This window comes from Colletotrichum godetiae (assembly GCF_030913485.1).
Source record: "Colletotrichum godetiae strain CBS 193.32 chromosome Unknown BDP55scaffold_10, whole genome shotgun sequence".
NCBI lineage: Eukaryota > Fungi > Ascomycota > Sordariomycetes > Glomerellales > Glomerellaceae > Colletotrichum > Colletotrichum godetiae.
In genome coordinates this window covers 216,236-240,382 of record NW_026851258.1, presented here as the reverse complement: position 1 = coordinate 240,382, position 24,147 = coordinate 216,236, and the positions used below count along the sequence as shown (strand labels likewise).

At 54.7% G+C, this 24,147-nt stretch overlaps 5 protein-coding genes and 1 non-coding gene across 6 annotated transcripts; 3 read left to right on the top strand and 3 right to left on the bottom strand.

The window, feature by feature from the left end:
* Window positions 1-1,208: 1,208 nt before the first annotated feature.
* Window positions 1,209-4,589, bottom strand: BDP55DRAFT_629302 (uncharacterized protein; the record flags this gene model as incomplete). The annotated part of the gene is made up of 2 exons (XM_060572004.1): window positions 1,209-2,984; window positions 3,036-4,589. 2 exons carry the CDS (start codon window positions 4,587-4,589, stop codon window positions 1,209-1,211), a joined length of 3,330 nt encoding a protein of 1,109 aa, XP_060432440.1.
* A 1,302-nt stretch (window positions 4,590-5,891) lies between these two features.
* On the top strand, window positions 5,892-6,855 carry BDP55DRAFT_655063 (coatomer epsilon subunit-domain-containing protein). The gene is made up of 2 exons (XM_060574292.1): window positions 5,892-6,370; window positions 6,425-6,855. Exons 1-2 carry the CDS (start codon window positions 5,977-5,979, stop codon window positions 6,574-6,576), a joined length of 546 nt encoding a protein of 181 aa, XP_060432439.1. The 5' UTR covers window positions 5,892-5,976; the 3' UTR covers window positions 6,577-6,855.
* A 3,548-nt stretch (window positions 6,856-10,403) lies between these two features.
* BDP55DRAFT_692005 (2,3-diketo-5-methylthio-1-phosphopentane phosphatase) lies at window positions 10,404-11,429 on the top strand (the record flags this gene model as incomplete). The annotated part of the gene is made up of 2 exons (XM_060577057.1): window positions 10,404-10,500; window positions 10,558-11,429. 2 exons carry the CDS (start codon window positions 10,404-10,406, stop codon window positions 11,427-11,429), a joined length of 969 nt encoding a protein of 322 aa, XP_060432438.1.
* Window positions 11,430-12,431: 1,002 nt separating this feature from the next.
* BDP55DRAFT_692004 (uncharacterized protein) lies at window positions 12,432-15,076 on the bottom strand (the record flags this gene model as incomplete). The annotated part of the gene is made up of 3 exons (XM_060577056.1): window positions 12,432-13,926; window positions 14,008-14,907; window positions 14,991-15,076. The coding sequence occupies 3 exons, from the start codon at window positions 15,074-15,076 to the stop codon at window positions 12,432-12,434; spliced, it is 2,481 nt and encodes an 826-aa protein (XP_060432437.1).
* Window positions 15,077-18,648: 3,572 nt separating this feature from the next.
* Window positions 18,649-18,735, bottom strand: BDP55DRAFT_t103. The gene has a single exon. It is a non-coding gene; the product is annotated as a tRNA-Glu (tRNA).
* A 2,716-nt stretch (window positions 18,736-21,451) lies between these two features.
* On the top strand, window positions 21,452-21,733 carry BDP55DRAFT_726128 (uncharacterized protein; the record flags this gene model as incomplete). Its single annotated transcript, XM_060579101.1, has 2 exons — window positions 21,452-21,637; window positions 21,689-21,733. The coding sequence occupies 2 exons, from the start codon at window positions 21,452-21,454 to the stop codon at window positions 21,731-21,733; spliced, it is 231 nt and encodes a 76-aa protein (XP_060432436.1).
* Between the last annotated feature and the right edge of the window lie 2,414 nt (window positions 21,734-24,147).

Here is a 24,147-nt window from a genome sequence, read left to right as displayed (position 1 = left end):
CCAACTTACTTGGCAATATCAGTGGAGGAGAGTGATTCGTCCCCGCAAGTAATTAACTAAAAGCTGGGATAGGAGGCAATTCTCTGTCTAGTCGAGATCGATTCAATCTCTCGGAATCGTTGGAAGAGTGAGAACGGGAGGGTGGATCTAAGAAACTCCGAGGGGAGGTAAAAACGGGAAGGAGGGAAGGAGGGAAGTAGGGCAGAGAACTTGAGGGGAAGGTCGTCAGGTACTAAAATTAAAGGTAGCCTGCGTAAGGAGAAGGGAAATTCTAGGAACTATCGCTTCGAGTCAATGTAAGTGTCTCTGCAGGTTCACTACCAGTCATATGTCACGCAAGGGAAGGCTATGAGCCCGAAATCTCGATCTAAATTTGGTCGATTCTCTGTTGACTATCTACGTGGTTGGCTAGGCTAGACCTCTGATTCAAGAGTAGTACCAGGAAAGAAGCGTCCACAAGTTGATTCCCATTTCCTCCCATGTCCATTCTGTCCGACCCCCGACCCCCTTTCTCAACTCATCTCGCCATGCCGTGCCGTGCCCTAAGATCCAGGGTGGTCTCCTACAATGCAAAAGACGGTGCCAAAAAAATGCGACTGCCAATGCATAACAAGGTGTTGACGATAAGATTTCTGCTTTCCTCAAGGAAGAGAAGAAAGAGAGTTATCCCAGGTCGTATTCTGGACAAGAATGAGTAAAGTTGGAAATCGGAGAGAAGTTCAAGAGCAAGCCAAATTCTTTTGCGAGGGGCAATGGGAAAATGTGCCTGTCTTGATTCTTTCCCCCAAGTATTACCTCACTCGAGGAGGAAAGTGGCAGTCGTAGAAGTGACTATCCAGTCCCTGTAATCCAACACGAGATCGTTTTCTTTTTTGTAACTTTTTTTTTGGGTGCGTATGTACCGAAGCCATGTCGAGACGATGAATCGAGGTGGTTTGATTTCAAGGACAGTTCCAGGAGCAGGAAACGTCAAGAGAAATCATTCCTAGGTCCGTTTGTCGACGATGCTCTGACGATGGGTCAACTTCGAACGCATGTTGGGTTTTGTGCTTTTTTCCCCCGTTTTCTCAGATTTTCGTAGTCATCGCAACGTAACAAGCAGTGGCATTACGTAAAGCAGTAAGAAAAGACGTTTCAGACAATTTCGTAAATCATCTCTTCGTTCATTCGTCCTTTCGTATCTTCATGCGTCTTCGTTATTCGTTCATTCAGAACCAGTCGGCGTCGTACCCAGGAGCAGGGCTGTCAGGGGCAGGCGCAGGGGGCGCCGTAGCAGCGCGACGGAAGCGGCGAGGGGTGCGGAGGCTCTGAACAGTAGGAGCAGGAGTCTGGGCCTGGGCCTGGGTATGGGCGTGAGCAGGAGCAAAAGCAGGAGAAAGAGCGTCGCTGTCGAGGCTGTGAAGACTCAAAATGCTGCTACCTCCTCCGCCGATGCTGCCAGCCGGAGTGACCTGACCGGGAACAGACGGAGCAGGGCGCGAGGGGCAAGGGGGAGGGACGGTGCCGGGGTCGGGGCCGGGAGGGTTGGGGTAGCCGGCGGGAGGGTCAGGGTAGTCTGCCTCGGACATGCCGTAGTGCTCCAGAACCTCTCGGCGCTGGTCGCGGGTGAGGGTAATGGGATCCATGTTGTCGGGGAGATTGTTGTAGCCCGTCTGCTTGAAGGCGTAGCCGTGGGAGAGAGCCTCCTCGTGATAGTTGGGATCGTTCCAGGGCTCGTCCTTGTCCTGGATCTCCTTCTCCTTGTGCTTCTTCTGGCTAGTGGAGGCGGCAGAGCTGTAGCTCGAGGCATAGCTGGAGCCCGCGGCGGCAGGAGCGGAGGTGGTGTAGTTGTTGTCCTTTTCCTCCGCGAAGAAGTCATCCAGCTCGGCCAACTTCTCAGCCGTGGTCGCAGGGACAACAGACGTCGCGGGCGTGGGCGGGAGGGCCGTGGTACCGGCGACGCGGACAGGAGGGCGCTGCAAGAAAGGGTTCACGGTCACCGTCTGACGAGTAATGTTGTCCGAAGGAGCGGGTGCGGGGGTGGTTGGGGCGCGGCTGGAGGACGAGGGCGCAGAGGGGACACCGTTGAGAATGGCAAGAGCCGTCTCGAGGTCTTGCGCCTTCTTCTCCGGAGACTGCTGGGCGAACCGGTTGAACTCGTCCTGGATAACGTTCTTGTACTCGTCTGCCGTGAAGCTTCGGCATTCGCCAGTCTCCTCGTTGACCGGGGGCTTGGGGAGGGGGGCCATCTTGCGAGCGAAGTCGGTAAGATCCTTGGTGTTGCTCAGCATAGTCTTAAAAGCTTCAGAGTTGTGGTAGCTGCTGCTGCCAGACGAGGTGGTCTGAGTCCGAGTCTGAGTCTTGCCCGACTTCTTCTTCTTATTGGACTCGTCGTCATCGCTATCAACGAAGTCGTACTTGCTGCTCTTCGGTCTCTTGGGCCAGCTGAAATTGCGAGTGCTGGCGCTGCTTCTCGGACCGCCGCTCTGAGTGGAAGAGCCGCTGCCGTTTCTGCGCAGGAACGGGTTGTTGCCGTTGTAGTCCTGGGTCAAGACAGTAGACTCTCCAGGACCCATGCGGTACTTGCTAGCGTTCGACGAGCGCGGAGTATCGGCGACGGTGGGCGTCTTGCTCTGAGACTGAGAGATATCCTTGGCGCCGGCCTTGTCGTTGTTGTCGACGGCAGGCTGCTTGGCACGATACGGAATGCGAAGAGGAGCGGGCTTCATGGTGTGAGACGCAATCGAGCGTTCGGCGTAGGCCTCCTCGTTGAAGGCGGCAGGAGCCTGCTTGCTCCTACCCTTTCCAAACCCGGGAACGATGTCCTCCTTCTTGATGTCAGTCGAGAAAGTGTCGCGAATGGGCTTCGTGTTCTCGAGGTGAACAATCTCATCACGGGCGTGAGCGGCATTGACGCGCTCGTAAGCACGGCGGTTGATCTCGTCTCGCTCTTGCTGGGCAGCAGAGGCCTTGGAAGCCTTGACGTCGTCGGTGTCGGACAGCTCCTCGTCGGAGATGTGAAGTGAGGTTCGCACGTTGCTCTAGAACGCATCAACCTCCTTCGGGTCTCTCTGGATGAAGGTGTAAGACTCGTCACTTGACGCGGTCTTCTGAGAGCGGTTGTCGGCGGCAGTAGACTTGCCGACGATGGTCTTGCCTCCAGACTGGTTAAAAGACGGGGGAGGAGCAGGTCCGTAGACGGGCTTGTCGTCGGCTTGAGCTTGAGCCTGAGCTTCGTCGAAGGCCTTGAGATAAGCCTGAGCCTTTGCTTGGTACTCCGGCGTGAGGTACTTATTCAGGTGGAACGGGTCGCCGTCGGATGAGCCAGTGCTCGAGTCATCATCGTCGGAAGAAGAAGAATCAGCAGAGCTCTGCTTCGTCTGGGCCTTGCCCTCTACGACCTGACCATGAGCGGTGACCGACTGGGCCTCCTGGGCCACAAGCTGAGAAGGAGCTGCAAGAGGCGACTCGTCATCAGAGTTGGTGTCGTCGGTATACTCGCTGCCAGAGTCGACAGGGTCAGCAGTCTTGTCCTTAGCGCCAAGAGTGCGCCAGTAGTCAATCTTTGCGTATATCTCTGGATACTTCTCACGAAGCGAAGCCTCCTTGGTGGTGTGCTCCTCAAGGGTCGGCGATGTGACGGCCTGAGGGGCAGGAGCGACGGAGACCTCACGCTTGCCAGCCTTCTGAGCTTTCTTGTCGGCCTTCTTTTGGACCTTTTGCTCAGCTCTGCGCTCTGAACGGGTCGAGTTCTTGGCCTCTTCATTCAGAGCGCCCTGCTTGAAAGACTCTCCGAAGATCTCGTCGAGACGGGCGTTGGTCGCGGCGAAAGCAGCTTCCTGGGCGAGACGCTCTTCCTTGCCGGATGGATGGCGCTCCTCGAAGGCCTCATTGAGCGAAGCCAGCTTGTTCCAAAGCTCGATTTTGGCGGCCTTCACCATGGAAACGCCCTCGTCCTCCCCAAGAGGAAGGACCTTGACCTTGGTATGAATATGCTTCGGGGCGACATAGTTGTCGAGGGAGCGTGCGAGGGACTGGTCCTGGAAGTAATCCTCCATCTTGAGAAGCTCCAGGTCGGCAATCTCTCGAGCGGACAATTTCTTCTCGGGCTGTGAAACCACGCCAGTCGCGATCGAAGCGGCGGTGGTGTCAGTAGACTCATCGAATGAAGCCTTACCCTTGCCCTTGTCAGCGACGGGCGAGGAGGGAATGAGATCGTAATCTCCGTGATCAGACATTTTGTCGGTTTTCTCAGGTGTACCAGTGGCTCCTTCGAATTTCGCGACCATTGCCTTGACTGAAGACGCAGCGGATGTTTGACGATCGTGAGTAATCGATGGAGAAGGTAAACCAGGTAAAACGTCTCGTTCTCGATGAATGATGTTCTTGCTTTCGGGGAGAGGAGGAGGGGATGATGAGTTTTTTTGGTCGAATCTAGGAGCAAAATCGTCTTGACGAAAGAAGGGGGAAGCCTTGCGACCGAGATTGGCAGAAAAGCTGTCGGGGAATCGAGCCACTGGTCTTTTCCGGTCGAGGACGCTGGGCTCGAGGGGGCCTCTAGGCTTCTGAGGGCCTGCCTCTCTTAATTCAAGCGGGTCAAAAGGGTCCATCGTGAGATGAGCGGGAAGACCAGGCGGGAAGGTCAGGTGATTCGAGGCCGGACGGAGTGATGTGCCTCAGAACTTCAGTCGAAGGAGAGGCGAAAGGCAAGATGGAAGCGAAATTTGACGTGAGCGGTCCGGAAGAACAAGCCGTTAAGCAGAACAAGGAGAAAACCGTGGTCGACAAAAGGGAGTAGTACGAGGTAAAGGAATGACATGGGAATCAAACTGTATACCAAGCCCGCAAGATAAGAAATCAGGGGCGGAGTGAAGATTACGTCCATGAAAGAGAAGTTGGTGAGTGATTGGGGATTCAAGATGGTGATACTTATGTGATTGCCGAGAGGGTTGGATTGTGATGAGGGGAGATGTGTAAATTTTGAGCGCATAGTACTTTTCCAAATATTGAGGGAAGGAGCACCTGCCCTTGGCTGGAAGGAAACAACAGATTGAATGCCACACTGCCATTGTTGTCCGTGGTATATTCATCGTCATCTTCCAGGTTTTATTCCAGATGAACTTTGCCCCGTCTTTCAGACTGGAGACCTGATTTGGGAAGCGTATCTCCTTGATAGATGTAGTGAGCGCTCTTAATGAATAACTTGTAGTCCGAAAGTATTGGGAGATATGTTATGTGGATAGAGCACGTCTAGAGTCACCCATGGGGCATTTCAATGATGTATAATATGCTCTATACTCATAGAACGAAGAGGCGGTGATCACCGAGATTGAGACTTGTCTCAATGGGGTATTTCATCTTATGTTTGCCTCCACAGCCTTCACTTGAAGCTTGGTATACTACTCCCCTTTCTACATTCTCGAAGTTGCCTGCTCCAGGCAAAGTATGATCTGTAGATACACACTACTACGAGCATCGTAGAACTTGCTAATTATGATAAGAAGATTGCATCATAAGAGAACGATGAATATGCCTTGATTTCAAGAGTTATGGCCACTTGGCTGAAGATGTTGTATTTTGAGGACTGCCTAACATTATCAAACAGACAACGTGAAGGTGAGAGAGATACATGTCCAACTTGAGATATTCCAGAGACAACGTATTGCAGATGGTGCGAAATATGAGAGCCCATTGTATCCCTTCATACTTCAAGTGTAGTTCGTCGATATTAAGACAATGATAAGTTCTGTGTCGGCAAGGTAGTTAGTTGGTGATGATCGAGTCTAGGTGGTGTTGTTGGTTGGACGTCGATGGCGCACAGACCACTCGGTAGATCCACCTTCCCGGCCACGGCTTCCTCCGTGTCTTCTCAGGGTTCCACGTTGCTTGAAAGGCCCCCACACAAGTTAAGTGGTCAAGGGGAACACATCGCAGCTGCTTGTCATTTGGCATCAACCATCAACGACAACCTCCCTCCGAACGAACGCAACCGCCAAAATGGACCCCTACTCTGCCGAAGGCGAATTGATCAACATCCACAACTACTTCCACCAGGGCCAGTACCAGGAGGTCATTGATTACGATACCTCTGCCCTCTCCTCCGAGAATGAGCTTCCCGCCCGCGTTCTAGTCCTGCGAGCCCGCATCGCTCTTGGCCAAGCTGAAGATGTCATCGCCGACGTGCAGGGAGAGAAGGAGCCTGAACTGGTAGCTCTCGGAGCCCTTGCCGAGAGCGCGCTTGGAAAGACGGATTCTGCCGTGAAGACGATTGAGAAGCTCGCCGCATCCGAGGGGGAAAACGCTACAGTCCAGATTGCTGGAGGCACAGTCCTGCAGGCTGCGGGCAAGTCAGAGGAGGCTCTTGCCTTGCTTTCACAGCACCAGGGAAGCTGTGCGTTTGACGCCATTAGTTGCTGAAGGAATTGCGCTGACTCGGGACTTGTAGTGGACGCTGTTGCCCTGATTGTTCAGATCCACCTCCAGCAGAACCGCAACGACCTCGCCCTCAAGGAGGTCACCGCCGCGAGACGATGGGCACAGGATAGCTTGCTGGTTAACTTGGCTGAGTCATGGGTTGGTCTGAGACAGGTACGATGACTACACCACGAACGAAAGAACGTGACTAAGAAAGAATAGGGCGGAGACAAGTATCAACAGGCATTCTACGTGTTCGAGGAGCTCGCGCAGGCGCCAGCAACGTCGTCCATTGCAACCCTCGTCTCTCAGGCCGTTGCTGAGTTGCACCTTGGACGTACAGAGGAGGCACAGGCAGCGCTAGACCAGGCTTTGGCCAAGGACGCAGGCTATGCCGAAGCCATTGCCAACTTGCTGGTGTTGACTGTGATTTCGGGCCAAGATCCCAAGGAGTTTACGGAGTAAGTTCCGGTGCCTGGCTTGTAGAAGCGTCGAGACGACATGCTAACCACGTGGACACAGGAAATTGAAGGCGGCGGACCCCCAGCACCAGTTCCTTGTGGACCTGGAGGAGAAGAGTGCGCTATTCGACAAGGCGGCGACCAAGTACAGTCCCAAGGTGTCTGCATAGACAGCGGGGCGGTGTTTACTGCTGATGAGGCATAATGTTAGGCGTACGGTTTAGAGGAACTCAAATGGAGATACAACGGCTCGGAAAAGCGCAACGAGACCACTCGAATTACTACTTTCCACTTGAAGATACCCATCCCCTCGCCTTCGCTTGTTCCGAAAGTAGGTTCTTTCTTTGCCAGATGCGCGCGACCCGCCAGTGATCAGCAGGGCTCGAAGGGTCCATGGTTTCGCCGAGACCGTCTGGCCAGTTGTTCGTTACGGGCATGCATGATTTAACCCCCGGGTCATGGTCCTTAGGACTGGACAGCCGGACCTGGGAGGACCGGTTGACCGAAGCCGCCCGAGGTGACGGATCGGTGGCTTTCGACATCGGCAGATTGACATCATGGCTTCCTATTCTTGATTAGCACCAAGCGCCAGCTAGATGGCCGGGGCCCCATCCCATACGCCTGACTCAGGGCTTTCTCTCAACTTTCTCAAGTCAAAGAAGTAGGAAAACCACAGGCAAGCATTTTTGTTAGGGCTTACTGCCGGGTTGGCCCAATGGAACTTGCGCTTCAAACAGTTTTGGCTGACGGAGCAGACTTTCCGGCAAGGATTGAGTTTGAGTAGTGATGGGCAGGATAACCCAAATACAAAACAGAAAGTTGCCACTATCTTTCGCATCGCACAGCATCGAATTTTGTCTCGCTTGTCTCGCCGGTCTAGCATTGTGGATCTAACCCGGACGTGGAGGGGTAAAGTGAGCACCCAGGGTCTTGCACGGACGCGCGGGGCTCAAAGAAAAGTCGAGATTACAGATTGCGCGATACAGATGCTCAGTCACTGCATCTCACAGTCTCACTCCATCCGCAGACACATGCAAAGAGCGCCTTCAACGTCATCGAATGCAGTAGGTCGACGATACCAGGCGTGGCCTGCCGATGGAGGTCTGCTACCTTATGACGGCTTGCAAGGGTCTTGTCGCCATGAAATATGACGATAACGATTCTTGGTGAAGAATTGCGGTTTTCTACTAGTCTGGCTCACCTTGATACGTACAGCGCAGGCCTTGTTGTGTTCACCGCCAAAACGGACATGGGTGTTCATCGGCTAGACGATGCTCCTCGTGCAATTGCATGGCAAGGACTCGTCGAGGGCCTCACTCAGCCGGAGACGAGACGAATGAGAAGCCCGGGCCGCTACAGATGGGATGGATTCATTGGAGGGCAGTGAACATCGAGGGCACGTCTAGGCTCAAGCATGGAGACTGGAGACTTGAGAGGGATGCCGGTGGAGGCTCCGCTCATTTGCCCCAGCATCCCCGACCTCGATTGTTTCGATCTCGTCCTCAAGCCCCTTTCACAATGCATATGCATGTCTCCACGGGCCTTGGGCTAGACGAGCTGGAGTGCAGTAGCAAGCCAGCAACGACTCGGGGCCAGACGACCAAGGCACGTAGGTACACCACGGCCAAGCCTGCCCGCATCGCGTTGCATCGCGTTACGATAAAAGTCACTGGGCTAGCGCATCTTGTTGAAGGTTAAGCGCAGTTGAACTGCATGTTGGACGCGGACCAGGGCATATTGGGGGCATTTTGGTGCTCTTCTCAGCTACTATTCATTTACGCCCTCAAGCAACACGATAAAGAGCCCCACTGAGGGACAGAATGACATCACCGCGCAGGTAGCTCGAATTTGGCCATTTTCCCATCAAATCCTCCATGTTTTCCCCATCCGTCAACCAAATGCCACCTCACATGCTTCCGCTGCTGGCAAAGGAACGACTTCGGGACCGGGGCATTTCACCCTTTTACTTTATCCTTGCACGCATCATGGAACGACGGAAGGTCGCCTACTGTACCCTCAATGCAGCACGTTCACGGTACATTCTCTCTGGCATCTGTAACTCCCAACTTTCCTTGCGCTTTCTGCTTTCCATTGCTTGGATCAGCTCGACGCAGTGAATGTGGGGACGACGGGCTTGAGACTCCGCTCTCGGTGGCATATTTCCTATTTCCCCCATGTCTACTTACCGATGCGGCCAGGCTTTGGACCGTGGTCCTTGGGGGCTGGAATGTTCTGTTCGGTGGCACTTTTCTCTGTTTGAATTTGTTTTTTCTCGCTTTCCCTCTCTTCGGACGGATGTATCATGTCGCCTCCCGACCCTTCCCCCTGTTCAAGTGAACCGATGGGGCACGCTGACCCAAGCATCGGATTCTGCAGCCATTATCGGCCATTGTGGTGGCTGTCTCGAACAGTCGGAAACGGTTTTATCTGTCCACTCTGTTTCTAAGCTTTTTTTTCTTGAATGCCGGCTTTGGGAGGGCTGAATGCCAACCAGAGTTACGAATCGAGGATTGCCATTCCACTGAGCTCGTTCCGGGTTCGGTTCGTTGGAGAAATCCTCCTCCTGGCGATCATCAGAGGCTCTGCTAGACTCTGAGACTTTGTCCCGGAGCCTCCAAGTGGCTGTCTGCCACATCGCCCACGGCCATTTGTCAGATTGCACAGCCGGCCGTCTTCCGTCTTCCGTCTTCCCGTGGGAGGGTGTGAGAGCGTGGCAATCCAGCCAGCCCATCCCGCAACTCTGAAAAAAGCTCAAGAGTCAGAGAGGAAGGGGGTCAAAGGAAACAGCCAGTCATACACTGGTCGAATCTGGCCCTGCCCCCTCGTTCGCGCTAGAACGTCCCAAGTGGGCATGGCTCGGAAAAGCCAGATGCCTTTACCCTTTGGAGCCTGTGAGACGCCGTCATCGTATGTGGTGTCCATTGGCGACTGGCAGTCTGCGGTGCGCCCGTTGACGCCGTCCGAGTCGGCGTCTCGGCCGCTTGCCATTGTGCAGTAGCATCCCGGAAGCGGCTTTGATAATCCCAACGATAGCGGAGTACTCTCCTTCTCGCTCGCTCGAGGGCTGGCTGGCCTTGGCCCGGGTTCTTTTTGTTCGTCCAAGATCCATGACTGCCCCCGTTTTGGTTTGGTTTCCCTTCGGTGTAAGCCCTTTGCTCATGCAGGTTGGCGCGCCCTGACGCCCCGTATTTGGCGGAGGACTCGGGGGAGGGACGGGGGTTAGCAGGGAGGGGTGTAAAGAAAAAGCTAACTACCTTTCGGAATTCAGGCCGTCATCGTGAAGAGGATTGTATGGCTGGCATTGCGCCTTTTTTGTTTTTCCCTTGCCGCTACCGCTCGCGGTTCGGTCGAGAGTTCGGCAGTATCGCGTGTGGGCATTGACTTCTATTAAAGCTGGACACCTCCCATTGAAACTTGTACGTGACAACTTTAATTCTTAGCCACCCATCAATTTTTGTGTATCTACTTAAGACTATAAGTATCACTGTCACAGCCTGTGTATTCCTATACCGTGATACAATCAACAACACGCCATCACCAACCGTCACAATGCCTATCGCCATCTCCCCCTCGACAGTCAAGGCCGCCGCCGAGTCTGGCCTGCCTGCTTCTGAGAACAAGAAGCGCAAGATCATCTGCTTCTCAGGTAAGGTCCCCCCCCCTTCCTTGCATCTCGCCACTTACTAACAACGATTCTCTCCAGACTTTGACGGAACAATCTTCATGCAGGACACCGGCCACATCCTCTTCGACGCCCACGGCTGCGGCTCCCAGCAGCGCGAGATCCTCGACGAGCAAATCAAGTCCGGCGAGCGCTCCTTCCGCGACGTGTCCGAGGAGATGTGGGGTTCCCTCAATGTCCCCTTTGACGACGGCTTCGAGGTGATGGAGAAGAAGCTCGAGATCGACCCGGCCTTCCAGGAGTTCCACAAGTACTGCATCGCCAACGAGATCCCCTTCAACGTCATCTCCGCCGGCCTCAAGCCCATCCTCCGCCGCGTCCTCGACACCTTCCTGGGCGAGGACGCCTCACGCCACATTGACATCGTCGCCAATGAGGCCGAGATCACAGACGACGGGTCCGCCTGGAAGCCCATCTGGCGCCACGACAACGAGCTCGGTCACGACAAGGCGCTCTCCATGGGTGAGGCCCGCGAGCAGGCCGAGATGGCGTGCGAGGACGGCACCATCCCCCTCATCGTCTTCATCGGCGACGGCGTGTCCGATCTTCCCGCCGCCCGTCAGGCCGACGTGCTCTTTGCGCGCCGCGGTCTGCGTCTGGAGGAGTACTGCGTCGAGAACTCCATCGGCTACATCCCCTTTGACACCTTTGCCGATATCCAGACCGAGATCCAGCGCATCCGCGACGAGGACGACAAGAAGACGGGCGGAAAGGGTATGCCCGCCGCCTTCAACCCGCGCGCCAACATGTGGAGACGCATGTCAAGCAAGACTGCCATCCCCAAGCTTGTGGCGATTACGCCTGCCGAGGAGAAGATGTTCTTGTGGCCCGAGGTGTTCAGCGTTGCTACGCCTGGTATTGAGAAGGCCAACATTGCTCCCGTGTTTGCCTAAGTGGTTTTCTTTTCCGTTTTTTATCTGTCGGTTCTGTTAGAGTCGCTCCCTGGTTAAGGCGATGGTGCATAGCGTGCGAATTTTCTTTCGAAAGATAATGGTTGGTTCTTGTGGCGTTGGATTCGGATGTAGGGTTCGGTTTGGGTTAGAGATTCGGTGGTGTAAAGAGAAGTTGACAAACCTATCTTCCATATCATTAGATATAGATACAGATACAGATCAAGGATAGAATGTTTTGCCAGTTCAAAGCGTTCAAGCCTTCTTTATGACTGAGTACTGCCGTATTCATTGTTGAGGGGATATACCGAAAGTCTCTGACTCTCAGTCGAAGGACTCGATCGGTTGCTCAATGAGGGCCACCTCTATGCACAGAGATAAATGGACGAAGCGCCGTATAGGAGTGAATCGGAGGTCATCAGAGCAAATTCACCTCAGAAACAACGTCAAGGAACGACTTCTCACACACAGAGGGAGATATCTCCACACATCGATGCAACAACACGATCAAATTGTGTTCCAATCAATGCTCTCAATTCAAGCCTCATCCAGAGGCTGTCTTCTTCTGTATTTCTCGTCTCTGGTTGTCCCTGACCAGCCAAAGCAAAACACTAGGGTATAAACGTACTACAATAACCGTTCCCCTACGATCGTCCCGTCCCGTTCCATCCATTTAGCCGAGGATGATACCAACCATCATCGCCCATTTCATTTCCCATCTCTATACATTCCCTCATTTTCTCCGTAAAAACACTAATACACACTTCCCCGATTAACACCATTAAAATGCCTTTCCCAGATGCAGAACTTTTCGAAAACAAGAAACTGGCGTGACCAAAGAGCACACCACGTAACCCCCCAAACTTACACGAAGTACTGAGGAGGTACTGTAGATGCCCAAAACAAGAAATATGTACAACTGAACGGGGAATGAACAAAAAACAAAACAGGATGCAGACACTGGCATGATTGCAGCAACGAACCAAGCCCAGAAAAACAACAACATCAAGCATACCCCTTGGCAGGATCCAAGACGCTTACAGCCTGACTCGAAAACGTGGCATGCCCAAACGTCGTCTCGAAATCCTGGTCAACGACACCCCACGCAACATTCTTATACGCGGCGCCCACGTCGCTCGGCGGGCGGTGACATCGCGAGGTAATCACAGCAGAGCAGCCCCCGCGATGCAGCACGAGCGGGTTCCCCGCCTTCTCCCCGTCGACGCTCGTGGGCGACGGGTCCGCGCGCCGGAGACCCAGGCCAAGCACCAGCGCCGCGACGACGACCATGAGCGCCAGGAACGCGAGCAGGCCGACGCCACTGAAGCCGATGCCGTTAATAGGCATGGGGAACTTTTCATCGCGGGTGGCGGGCCGCATGTCGACCGAGACCATGGGCACGGCGTTGCTTAGGACAAGGCCTAGTGCCGCGAAGAGGGCGAGGAGGAGCCAGGATAGCGGGCGGGGGAGGGTGAGGTAGAGGCTTGTCGTCTGGGTGCCGCGGGGTCGGCCGGAGCTGACGCGGAGGGGGAGGGAGATGCCCGGGAGGGCGTACTGGCTTAGTTCGTGGGAGAGGTAGTAGGAGGAGAGGAGGGCGTTTGTGGAGAGGTAGAGGGCTGCGAGGAGGAGGTGGGGTAGGGCGGCGACAATGGCTACGCCGGCGCGGGCGCCGCCGTTGGGGAGGGGGTAGAGCTCGTGGGGGAGGGCGCTACCGAAGGCGCCGAGGGAGGAGGACGGGTCTTTGCCGAGAGAGACACCGAGGGCGGCGGCGGCGAGCCCCGCTGGCGTGGCCCAGGTGAGAAGCCAGAAGGTCCAGAGGCTCAGGCCGGGGGTCTGGAACCAGAAGTGGTCGCGCGAGGTCCAGTATTTGGCCTCGCGGTAGCCCCAGCGACCTTGCTTGACGTCCGTCTTGTCGAGGAGGCAGATGCCGCGGGTGGTGTGGTCGGGCTGGGAGATGAAGGAGGCGAGGGCGTCCCCGAGGGTGACGAGAGGCTCGAAGCCGGTGAAGAAGTAGACGGCGCCGATGGCGGAGACGGAGACGAGGTTGAGGATGGCGATGACGCCGAGGAGGGAGCCGTTGAGGACGACGGTGCAGGGGTTGCGGTCCTCGGGGCGGGCGAGGCAGTAGTCGACCGAAGAGCTGTTGATCTTGATCTGCGCAGGGTCGGAGCGGTTGACGATGAAGGGTGCGAGGGAGGATCCGGATTTTTGGGTCTGGACGAGGGCGTTGCTCGGGGCGATAACATCCGTTACGAGGACCACGGCGGTGAAGTCGCTTTGGTAGACGCCGCCGAATTCCCTTGCGCACTCGGCGTTTGTGAAGTTGGTGAGCTGCTTTCGGGACGCCAGGTCTTGGAGGTCGAGGATGTCGCCCCTGGAGAGACCGCCGGCGTTGGTTTCTGAGGCGTTGCTGAACTGTCCCGAGGCGAGGAAGTCTTGTGTGACGAAGACGACCTGGTGGGCGTAGCCGGGCTGTGTCGAGAAGATTACGGCATTATAACTGGTCCAAAAGTCAACGCCTGTCAAGACATGGGGAAGGGGAAGGAGGATCTGGTTCTCAGAAGCAGCAGCGCGCGCATACATTACTTGAGTACTGACGGCCGCCATCATAATGATGGCCGTCATGACAACCCGCGGTTTCGAGACGAAACGCAGGTTTCTAAAAGAAGGGATCCCGAGGTCGAGCCACCGCCTCCCGTCGTGCGCCATCTCAATCTCGATGCGCGTGGGACTGCTCAGGACCTGGAAGACGTAGTTGGCCGCCGATAGCAGCACAATGGTGATGACGTTGATGGCGACGAAAAGCCCGACCTTGAGCTGTTCGGCCGTCGCGCAGGAGCCCTTGAAGATTATGCTCTCGCCCCTGATCATGCCGACGACGACGAGCGCGAGTACGAGGCATACGATGGCGACGATGAGAATGGCGAAGCCAATGATGATGTTCAACGCAATGCCGGCCCTCCAACCCGACTTCATCCTACTAAAGGTTCCTCCGCTTCCGCGCTTCTCATCTGGCGGCGGCAGCATCCGTTCGAGGTCCCCAATCTCATTCTCGCCCGTCGACGGTCGATCCGTGGTCGCCTCGTCGTAAAATCCTTGCGCCGCCGCGTGATTCGCCGCAGCGGCCTGTGCCTCCAACGTGTCTGGGCTCTCCGTCTGCCTCTTGCGTTCCTCTCTCCGCTGCGCCATGGTCTCGGGCGTCTCTCCTCGGATGTAGTTGATGATGTAGTCCGGTACGATATTTTCCAGAATCGTGGCCGTCGAATTTCGCTTCCCCGGCGCCCACGTTGCTCTTCGTGTCGGTTCTTTCGCTTCTTTCGGGGGAAAACTCTGCGGGTCCGGGAAGCTCCCCGTGAAGCCAGTAAAAGGCCTCGACGAGGCGACATCAGAAGCGGAGCTCTGGTGACGGAGAAAAGGCCATTGCACCGTTTGCCTGCTCACTGTACTATCTCTCTGTTCATTGTTTTCTTGAAAGCGAACTCTGAGTTGGGAGAGTGGTGTTAGTTGACCGTGTAAACTTAAATCTAAAGATTCTGTAAAGAGGGTGTGCTGGAATGGATAAACCTTTCTATCCTCTCGACCTGTCCATCATCGTCCCATACATATCTGTAGGACGGCCCATGATCTCTGGGTGGAATTACAACCTCCATGACCTCGCGGAGGACAGCAGCGCAGAGTCGTTCGCGCGGCACATGGACATGAAGAGATTAAAAAGAGGAATGAAGAAGAAGGAAGATTGAAGGTATTGTCAATATGGCTAAGGTGTGGTATGGTATAGTTAGTAGAAGCCGGTCAGTGCGGGACGAGGCAGAGGCGTCAGCAGCAGCAGAAGGAAGACCGAAGGAGTGTAGGTCTGGCTCTTCTTGCAGCAGCTTCTTTTCCGTCTCGTCTAGAACAGTAAAGACAAAACAGAATAGAGTTTTAGAGTGACGTGCAACTGACACGTTTGGTGAAGGGGGCGGAAGGAGGAAGGGAAAAAGGCATCCATGGCCGAGCGCCAGGGTTTGCGATCGTCTTGTATATGTCAGAGGACTCTCTCTTAGCCTCTTACTCTCTCCTTCTCTTGTCCGTCCGACCTCTCAGACTCGGACGGCGGGCCTGGTGCGGGAGAGGCGGCCCTGACAAGGAAGGGCACAGAAGCGTAAGTGGAGGAAGGGTGGTGACCGATTATTGGACTAAGGGCATGAGGGCATGGGCAGATCATGAGCAGGGGAGGGACCCTGTTTCCCTTCGGCGTAGGAAGGGATTTGAGACTTCTCAGGCCTCTTGTCTGATGCGGAAGGATGAGCCGCAGCGCAAATCGAGAACGACTAGTGGAATGGGTCACCGTGGGTGGATGGAGGAGGGGGGGAAGACTCGAGGGAGATGTGACATGGGGCTGTATAATGCCCGAAGATGGAGGGGTGACGACGTCGGAGCATGACGAGAGCAACCAGGGATGTTGGGTGCAGGTGCTTTGAGATGCAAGATGAGATGGCAGCCCTCGCGCGTGGTGAGCGACTCAGCCATATTCCCCTTCTCCGGTCAGTTCGTGGATTGGATGACAAGAGGGAAAAAGTAGAGAAAACCAGCCCGCAGAGCCATTTCGTTGACCGTGCTGGGTAATTGCCAATAGGGGTGGCTGAGCTTTGATGAGCTCACGGGTCATAGTGTGAGTCGAGGGCAAAGCTAGAGGATCCGATAATCTGGAATCAGAGGAGAATGGATAGAACAGACGAAGAAGAGACGGAGAAGAAAGCATTGATATCTTTGACGTGTCTTGCCTAGTCCCGGCCGTGTCTGACAATGTCTTTGTTTCTCGACGTTTGAGGGATGACGGAAATCCGAATCTCGGTCAATGCTGGCTTGGCTTGGCCAACATTGTAACTCACCGACGGGACTTTGACGAATACGCCTGAGTGTGTTTCTTGCCTCTGGAAGGGGAATCTGACACTTGCAGCAGCCATGGAAGAGAGGGACGATGTACGTCGATCCGGGAACTACGGCGGCGGCGGCGGCGGCGGCGTTGGTGAGAGTATCCACAAGCTGTAATTAGGTGGAATTAGTTCAGGCCGTGTTGGGACGGACACGATTGGACACCGACAGTTCCCATTGCCGTTTCAGACGTAAAAGTCCTCGCTACTACTGTCGTGAAGGGAATAGAAGCAAGCTCAACTACCGGCATGTCTCTTGGAGGAAACGGCGGCCGAGAAGGGGCAGACAAGGGGTGGACGGTTTCTGCGCATGTTCGCCAGGGCTGCATACCTGACCAGTCAACACTAAAAGGTGCAGGGGTAAAGGAGAGTTTGAAGCACCTCAAAATCCACAATAAAAAGGAACAAGGAAGGGGGGAAGCATTGCCGATGGACGGCTGGTCTTGTTACAGATGAGACCAATCAGAGGCCGCCATGGCACTCTGCATTTTCCATCTTTAGAAGTCGACTTGTTCACTTCTGGACACCTGCAAAGACACATTTTCGATGGGCTTGCGACTATGGCACGCGTGGCTGGAACTCTGCTATCTATGCCTCTTACGGATTATTGCTTTTGGGTCAAAACATTTCCAAAAGGGACTGACCGGCCGACCTGTAGTTGACATCCCTTCATGAAGCATCCTCTAGTCGACCACGGCATCACCCAGCTACGGATGTCTCGACCCTTCATGCTGCAGAAGCCCTCATCTCAACCCACAGGAGAAGAGCCATCAAGGCCTGGAACGGTCAACCCGGGTTTCTCATCCACCCAAGATACAATCATCCTTACTGCATATCCCCCTCGCCCCCATCCCATCTGACCTCTGTTCAACCCAAAGTCCCAAAAGACCCATCAGGACCGCGAATGTGAAGGCGAGCGAGCCAGGCACCACTCACACTTTCATGCGTCCGACGTAGCCCCATACGACCGCATCTGGGGTCTGCCTGTTTCAACAACGTCTCTCCAGGGGGATACGGGGGGGGGGGGGTTGAGAACTCGAGAAGCATCAAGTCTACTGCGCTAGAAAAGTCTGGCGAAAATGCCCGTCGAACCATATGTCAGGCACCTATAAGTTACAGCCAACAGCTTTTCCTGTGAACTCAAGTTGCCTCATCCTGGACTCATCCTCCCCACCCTCCCCTCATGCTTCCCTCACAGCCTCACTCTACGCATTGAGTCCACGAGCAGAGGTCATTAAAGTCGATTAAAGATGAACCCTTCCCTTTCACTTCAGTCGCAGAGGTTCGATGCTGGGACTGGGAGACAACCGTTCGGGCTTTCTTCAACTGGGCCCCAGATTCAATTAAACGCCAAGTTGCGCGCGGACATGGGCCCAATGAGAAAAGAGCGCCGCCCGACTTTGCGCGACGCCAATGTCGTAATGGCATAGAGTCGGCCGGCTTCCCTCTCAACCCTCAAATCTCCTCCTGTCTCCGCCCACCGCAGCCGTCACCATCACTGCCCCGAACGTTGGCTCCTCTTTCCTCAAAGCAATCCCAGTGGGGCGAATCAGTGGGAACAGAACGAAACGTCTCTAATCATTGGGAATCGATGTGAATGGAACGTTGGCATTCGCAATGCTTGCGGATGTTTGGGCCATTGCTTGCGAGGTTTGACCGAAGCTAACACCACCTCGCCTACACACTAGACGATGTCAAGGTCGGTTGTGGACGGACGGTGAGAGTCGTAAGCAATCCTTCCCTCCGCTGACGACTCACCGACGCAATTTCGCAATAAGATGGGCGAGTATACAACCACCACTGCCAAAGTAAGAATACCCAAGACAGTTTGCTCCAATGAGGGTGAGATAGCGGCCAGCCATCATCTCTGAAACGACGGAAGTGCGCCTCGTTGCGCCCCGCGGGACCTGTTAAGCTATGACACCTCATGTAATACCTGCCAACCCGTCAGCTGCAAGCCTGCTGATCGCCTCGGCAGGCCTGAGGATTGCGGTGACAAAGTGAGGCTAAATCTGTGACGGCTCTGCTAGGTCGGTGACGGGCGGCTGCTCACCTTGACATGTTGGTGCTAGCGGATAGCTGTGCGTAGATTGCGTCTTGGTGTTTGGTGCCGTGAGAGCTGCCTGTCAAGAGCGCGCCGTGCGTTATTGGTCAGTGTGAGAGCATCGCATAACGTCAGTCCAGCAAAGATAGAAACGACTACCAAGGTAAGTTGGGGCTCAAAAGTGTAGAATCAATAAACTTGAAGATAAAAGAAACAGTCGACATCTCCTTTATCGAGAAGGCCATTCGCGATTCAAGCAAAAGAATTCCGAAACCGAGAATCGAACTCGGGGCTATGCCTAACCTCTCATAGAGATGAGAGGGCATCATGTTGGCCACTACACCATATCGGATGTTCATGTCTTTGCCTCTCAAAATTCAAAAAAAGTAGTGCTAGTCCCACACCATTGAGCAAAAAAGTGTTCATCACATAGCTGGCAGACCACGTTCCTCCCAGACACTCGTCTTTTATTATTCGGTCGTCCTCAACAAACGACAATTGAATTGCCGAATCGTCGCCCTGCTTGAAGTTTCTGCATCAAACATGCATTTTGCGAGCCTGCGAGTGGACTTGCCATTTTCCTCTCGACCAGTCATGCAGCTCGCCTTACAACTCCCACGGTCAGCCTGTCTGGCACATTACAAATGCCAAATGCTGACCATTCTGCGATTCCACACGAGAATGGCGTGCCGGAATTTGCCCTTCTGTGATTTACAATCAACATTTCAGCCAGCGCAAAGCTGGTCAGCATTTCTCAGCCGCCAGAGAGAGTGTGTGCATCTGGAACCATCGGAAAACCCACACCTCAACTACCTCACCCATGTCGCATCTCAAGTCCCCCAGACTGGCACGAACTCGTCCCATCCACAAGTGGTTATCCCGCGGGAAGTGGTTGCCGGTACGTCTGGCATTTTCGAGGTCCCGCGCGCCGAGCCACAGGACAGAAAGCAGATGGTTCCGGCAGCTCCAATCGGCACACCAGGAGTCGCAGCTTGCTAGTTGGAGCTGGCTCAGCTTGTCGTGTGAGCACCGCACCACTGGAACGTTAAGGTTTTGGAGCAGGCCTGCTGGTCGGTCTCGCTGTCGCGGGGCACCAGACGCTTCGGACCCCCACGATTCGGAACGTGGAGCTCCAACGCCGGGTTCCTCTGCCCTTTACGAAACCTGCTGTTGGATGCCTACGTCGGATACCTAGGTAGGCATACCGGGCATACCGTCTACGATCAGCCTGCCTCGGAGCTCACTTGCTGCAACCCTCACGTAGCTTTTCGCGCGGCGTTAGGCTAGGAAAGAGCAATCCCGAGTCTTCAACTTGGCAGATCGTCGCTTCCTTGGGCATCCCGTCGGGAAAGGAAGTCGGAGCAGAAGTCGGGAGGAGCTCCGACCCGAAGCGGCCGATCCACTGTGCCAGTGCTTGCCTCTCTGGGGCCTGGGTAGGTACACAGTAGGTAGGCAAGGCATGGCAGCGTACTCCGTACCGTACGGGAAACGGATACCTGACCAAGTCCCGGCTACCAGCTCGGGATCTCTTGCCTCTGCCTTGCGAGGGTCGGTTCGGTGGACCGTTGTGATCGTGGACCGTGATGCAGCTGGGCTGCCTTGGTCGTGAACCCCGGCCAATCAAGAGATCCTGGCATACCCGTCCAAGTTGTGGCTGGTGTCAGTCTTGCTTGCTCATTCCCCATCGCTAGCACGCAAGCAGTGACGTATCTTGGTAAGAGTCAAACGAATCTGCCCCTCTCTCCGTCGTCAGTCTTGCTGGGTATCAACTTGCAGCAAGACGCTGTCATGTCTTACGAGAGCTGAAATGCCCCAAAGTGAGCAGTTTGACGGTGGACAGGACCTCACTCTGGTGAGATCCCAATGCTCTGCAATATCCATCAACAGCTAACAAACAGTCCATTATCCCGCACGTCCCAACATCGACTACTTCGCACCAAATCCCCGCCAAAAGGATCAGCAACGGGCAACCAGCCATAATCAGTCACACTTTCTTTCCGTGGGCAAGCTCTTCTGGTTCTAGATGGGGTTCAGGGCCACGCCGACGAACCAGATGATGCGCCGTGGCTAAAAATGGTCAGCCCAGCCTACCTTACGGGATACATGCGTACGAAGTGTACATCCACAAGGACCCGTCCGCCCTTTCAAGTTCCGGACCACCAACGCCCACCCGTCCGTGGTGCCATTCAGCACAGCCACAGGCCTCGAATCGCACGTTTTCACTCCCACCTTCCTCCCATCAGATTGCACCAGATTCACCCGTCTGCTTATTTTGTCTACGCGTCCATTGGCCAGAAGCCATCAATCTCACTCTTCTAAGCTCTTCATTGGTGAATCTCGACTGTGGCGGCTATCCTCCTGGGCAGTGGGGGGCTAAAGGTTGCTGCCAGCCTGCTCATCCCACAAAGGGGGGTGCGAGAGAGGAACTCGCCAGGCCTTGTTAGTGGACAGTTCCCTCTGCGCAGCGAGTCACACTCAATCTCCCCATGCCCGCCCTCGTCCGTTTTCTGCCTCTTTTGACGCCAAATCGCATGTTTCGTGCCCCCCCGTCCGCCGATTTGGGTCCAAGTTGACAGGTGGGAGCGCGCGCGCCGTAAGGATACATCACAAATGTACCTGTGGCATTCGTACACATCGTCCTACAGTGGTACAAGGCAGAAGGAGGAAGTGGAGGAGGGGAGAATCGAAAAAGAAAAAAAGGGTCCCCCTGGTGCCTGGTGCCACGCCTACCGCGCAGTTCGTCCCTTCACCACACGACTTCCAGACCAAATATAATGCAGCCCGTCTGCTCCCCCTCATAGCTTGTCCTCTATCATCTTGTTTCCCATTCTCCCTTTCAAGGATTCTAATAATAACCGACCAAGCCTACTACCACAAGTTCTGCTCTCTCTTCCACCAGAGCCGCGTGTCAACAACTCCACAGCCAACTTCACCTCAGCCTCACTCAACCTCTTATACAAAGCACGCGACCACCTCTCTACAACACCAGAGAGCTTCTCCGTCTTCCTACAACCTGCAACCTGCAACCTACAAGTCTTCTCACACGACGTCCACACACACACTACAAAATGTCGCCCACATACACCATGTCCGCACACTTGTGCAAGTCCATCTACGCCTCGTGGCGCGAAACCCGCCGTTCGCCTTCCGATCTGCCCTCCCCCGGCGTCCAGGCCCCCAGCATGACCTCCTACTTCCCTCGCAGCCCTTCTCCTGAGAAGCGCTCCATGGATAGCGACCGCAGCGAGACCTCCGTGCCCATGTCACGATCGCCCTCGGCCTCATCGTGGCGTGGTCCCAAATAGACGGCACCTCTATGCATCTCCAACACCCCGAGCCTGAAGTTTTGAGCTTCAGCTTGGGGTATTCATAGAGCTCTTCCCAACCATTCTTATCCAGTTGGACCAAGCAACATCATTGGAATTTTGGCGCCGCAGAACTACCTGCATGTACGCATTCATGATACACACGGAAACCGGAAAGGCGTCAAGGACATTGGAATTAAAAACAGCAACTTTCAAATCTTTCGATTTTCGAAGCTAGACTTTGCAGCACGCGAGCTCAAGTTCCCACTGCGCCGACGTTACCTTCAACCGGCATGGCTGACTCGGTCGCTTTCGCGTTCGGGTACCTTCACGACGGGGACTTCAGCCAACGCTCATTTCTATCCTCGTCAATTGTCAATTGAGAGTTTTCCGGATTTACATCATCGGGGAGTTTACGGCGCACACACACACAACACTCATACAAACATTTCTCGTCGAAGTCCGGCGAAGGACGGCAATCCGAAAGGTTTCCCCATCACGCCATCAGGGTCGGGCATCACATCAAGCCCACTTTTTCTCTTTTGTTGTACCCTTTTCTCCTCTGCTCGTACCATCAACAGGCAGGGGGGAGTTGGGAGCCCCTCCAACATTGTATCGCCGGCGGGGGCACGCGGAGGAAGGTGGGATGTGAAGGGGAATGGGGGCATATCGTTCGAGAGGCATGCAAAGCTACGACATTCGTCTCCATCTTTCCACCCCTCCTGCATACTTCTGCCTGGTTCTGCTTGCCCTTGCATCTTTTTCTCGTTCTTCTTTAACAGAGCCTCCAACATAGGCTTCCGTGTATGGAATAGATACCCCCAAATAAATTGTTCACATCAACACTTTTTTTTTTCCCTCTGCTGCGACTCTTGCAACTGTGATTGAAACACCTGTAATCTACAAAGTCACCAGCACAATCAATTCAATCTCATCACAACATGTTTATTCGTCAACAACGTATCCCGTCTATAACCGAATGACCCTCTTCACGTGCCAAGTTTCCTTCCTAACCAACTTCAGCCCCCCCCCCCCCCCCTCCATACACGTGTAGGTCCACATCCGACTTCCGACACCGACTCTTCTCGACCCCTCCGAACCGGCACTTCTCTTTATCAATCAGTGATCGTCGAGCGGAGCCCCCCCCTTACAGCCTGCGTACATTATTATCGCGTACCATCAGTATGGAGTTATGAGGCTATGAGCGATTTGCGAATCCCCCCACATGAACCACAACTGAGCCATCTCCAACTGCTTACTTTTTCAAGACTTCCGAAACCAGGAACAATTCGCAAAGTCCAGAGTTGTTATCCGTAGACCGCTGTTGACCCGGACCCACCATGACGTAACGATGGAGGGGGAGGGACTGAAAGAGAGAGAGCTCACGGGAACTTCCATCATCCCAACACCAGACTATGGGTGTTGGTTGGACGAGAGGACGAGAGAGAGAGAGAGAAAGAAGAGTCCACTCTGGTGGAGGGCCAGGGGGGGGAACCTGCATTGGAATCGAGACTGAACATCAGACACGGAGCCACCCCACTGATGGAGCATGATGATGTCGGTCTCTGCTTCACCATGCCATACACAATACGCACAATACGCATCGCGTCAAGCCGTCCGTCCACCTTGGTCCAATCCAAGGTTAAGTCGTCACGATGGGGGGAAACTTCCTAACCCCCCCCCCCCGCGGCTTAACGTTCATCCTGCATCCCACTTTCTCCGTGCCCCCCCCCTCAGCGGACGGCTGGAACTCCCTTTCGTTACTGTCGCCGTCGCCGCCGCCGATGGAGAAGCTCACCACCGTACCGCAGACGGGGGGTTACAAAAGCGGCCCACGTCCGAGTCGGTCATCCGTGGACATCCCCGCCCCTCTCCCGTCGCTCTCTCCGGGCCGGCCGGGGAGGAGGGCGTCAGGCTGCTTGCTGGCTGTTCTCACAAAGTCTTCAGTCATCGTCCACCCCCAAAGGGAGCAGCCATTTAGAACCCTCCTCGACCTGCTCATCTGCCGTACATAAAATGAATTCGCTACCAGAAATACCTACCTCATCCCCCCCCCCCCCCCCCCCCCCCTAAAATTGTCTCTTGCAGGTCTCTAGTCTAGCTAGCTCATCGATGCTTCTTCCCCTCCAATGGTATATAGATAGATCCAGGGGGTGTCAAGTGAGGATCGAGTTGGCGAAAAGTGCCGTTCCTTACGGCTCAAGAGGGTGAATTTTCCAAAGGCAAGGTTTCACGTTGCACCACCACCACAAAAGTCCGAATAATCTTTGACACAAGGAAGGAAGCCCTCGACAGCTTCTCGACTTACTATTTAACAAGTGAGTAGAGGTCCGTCGTCTTGGCAGGAAATTAGCAAACGAACTTTCCTCGTCGTCCAGGAAGTATAAACAGTCACGATGTGAACCGCTCGACGATGCCGCTCCCCCCGTCCTCCACCTGCACCACACTCTCCCCCGTCC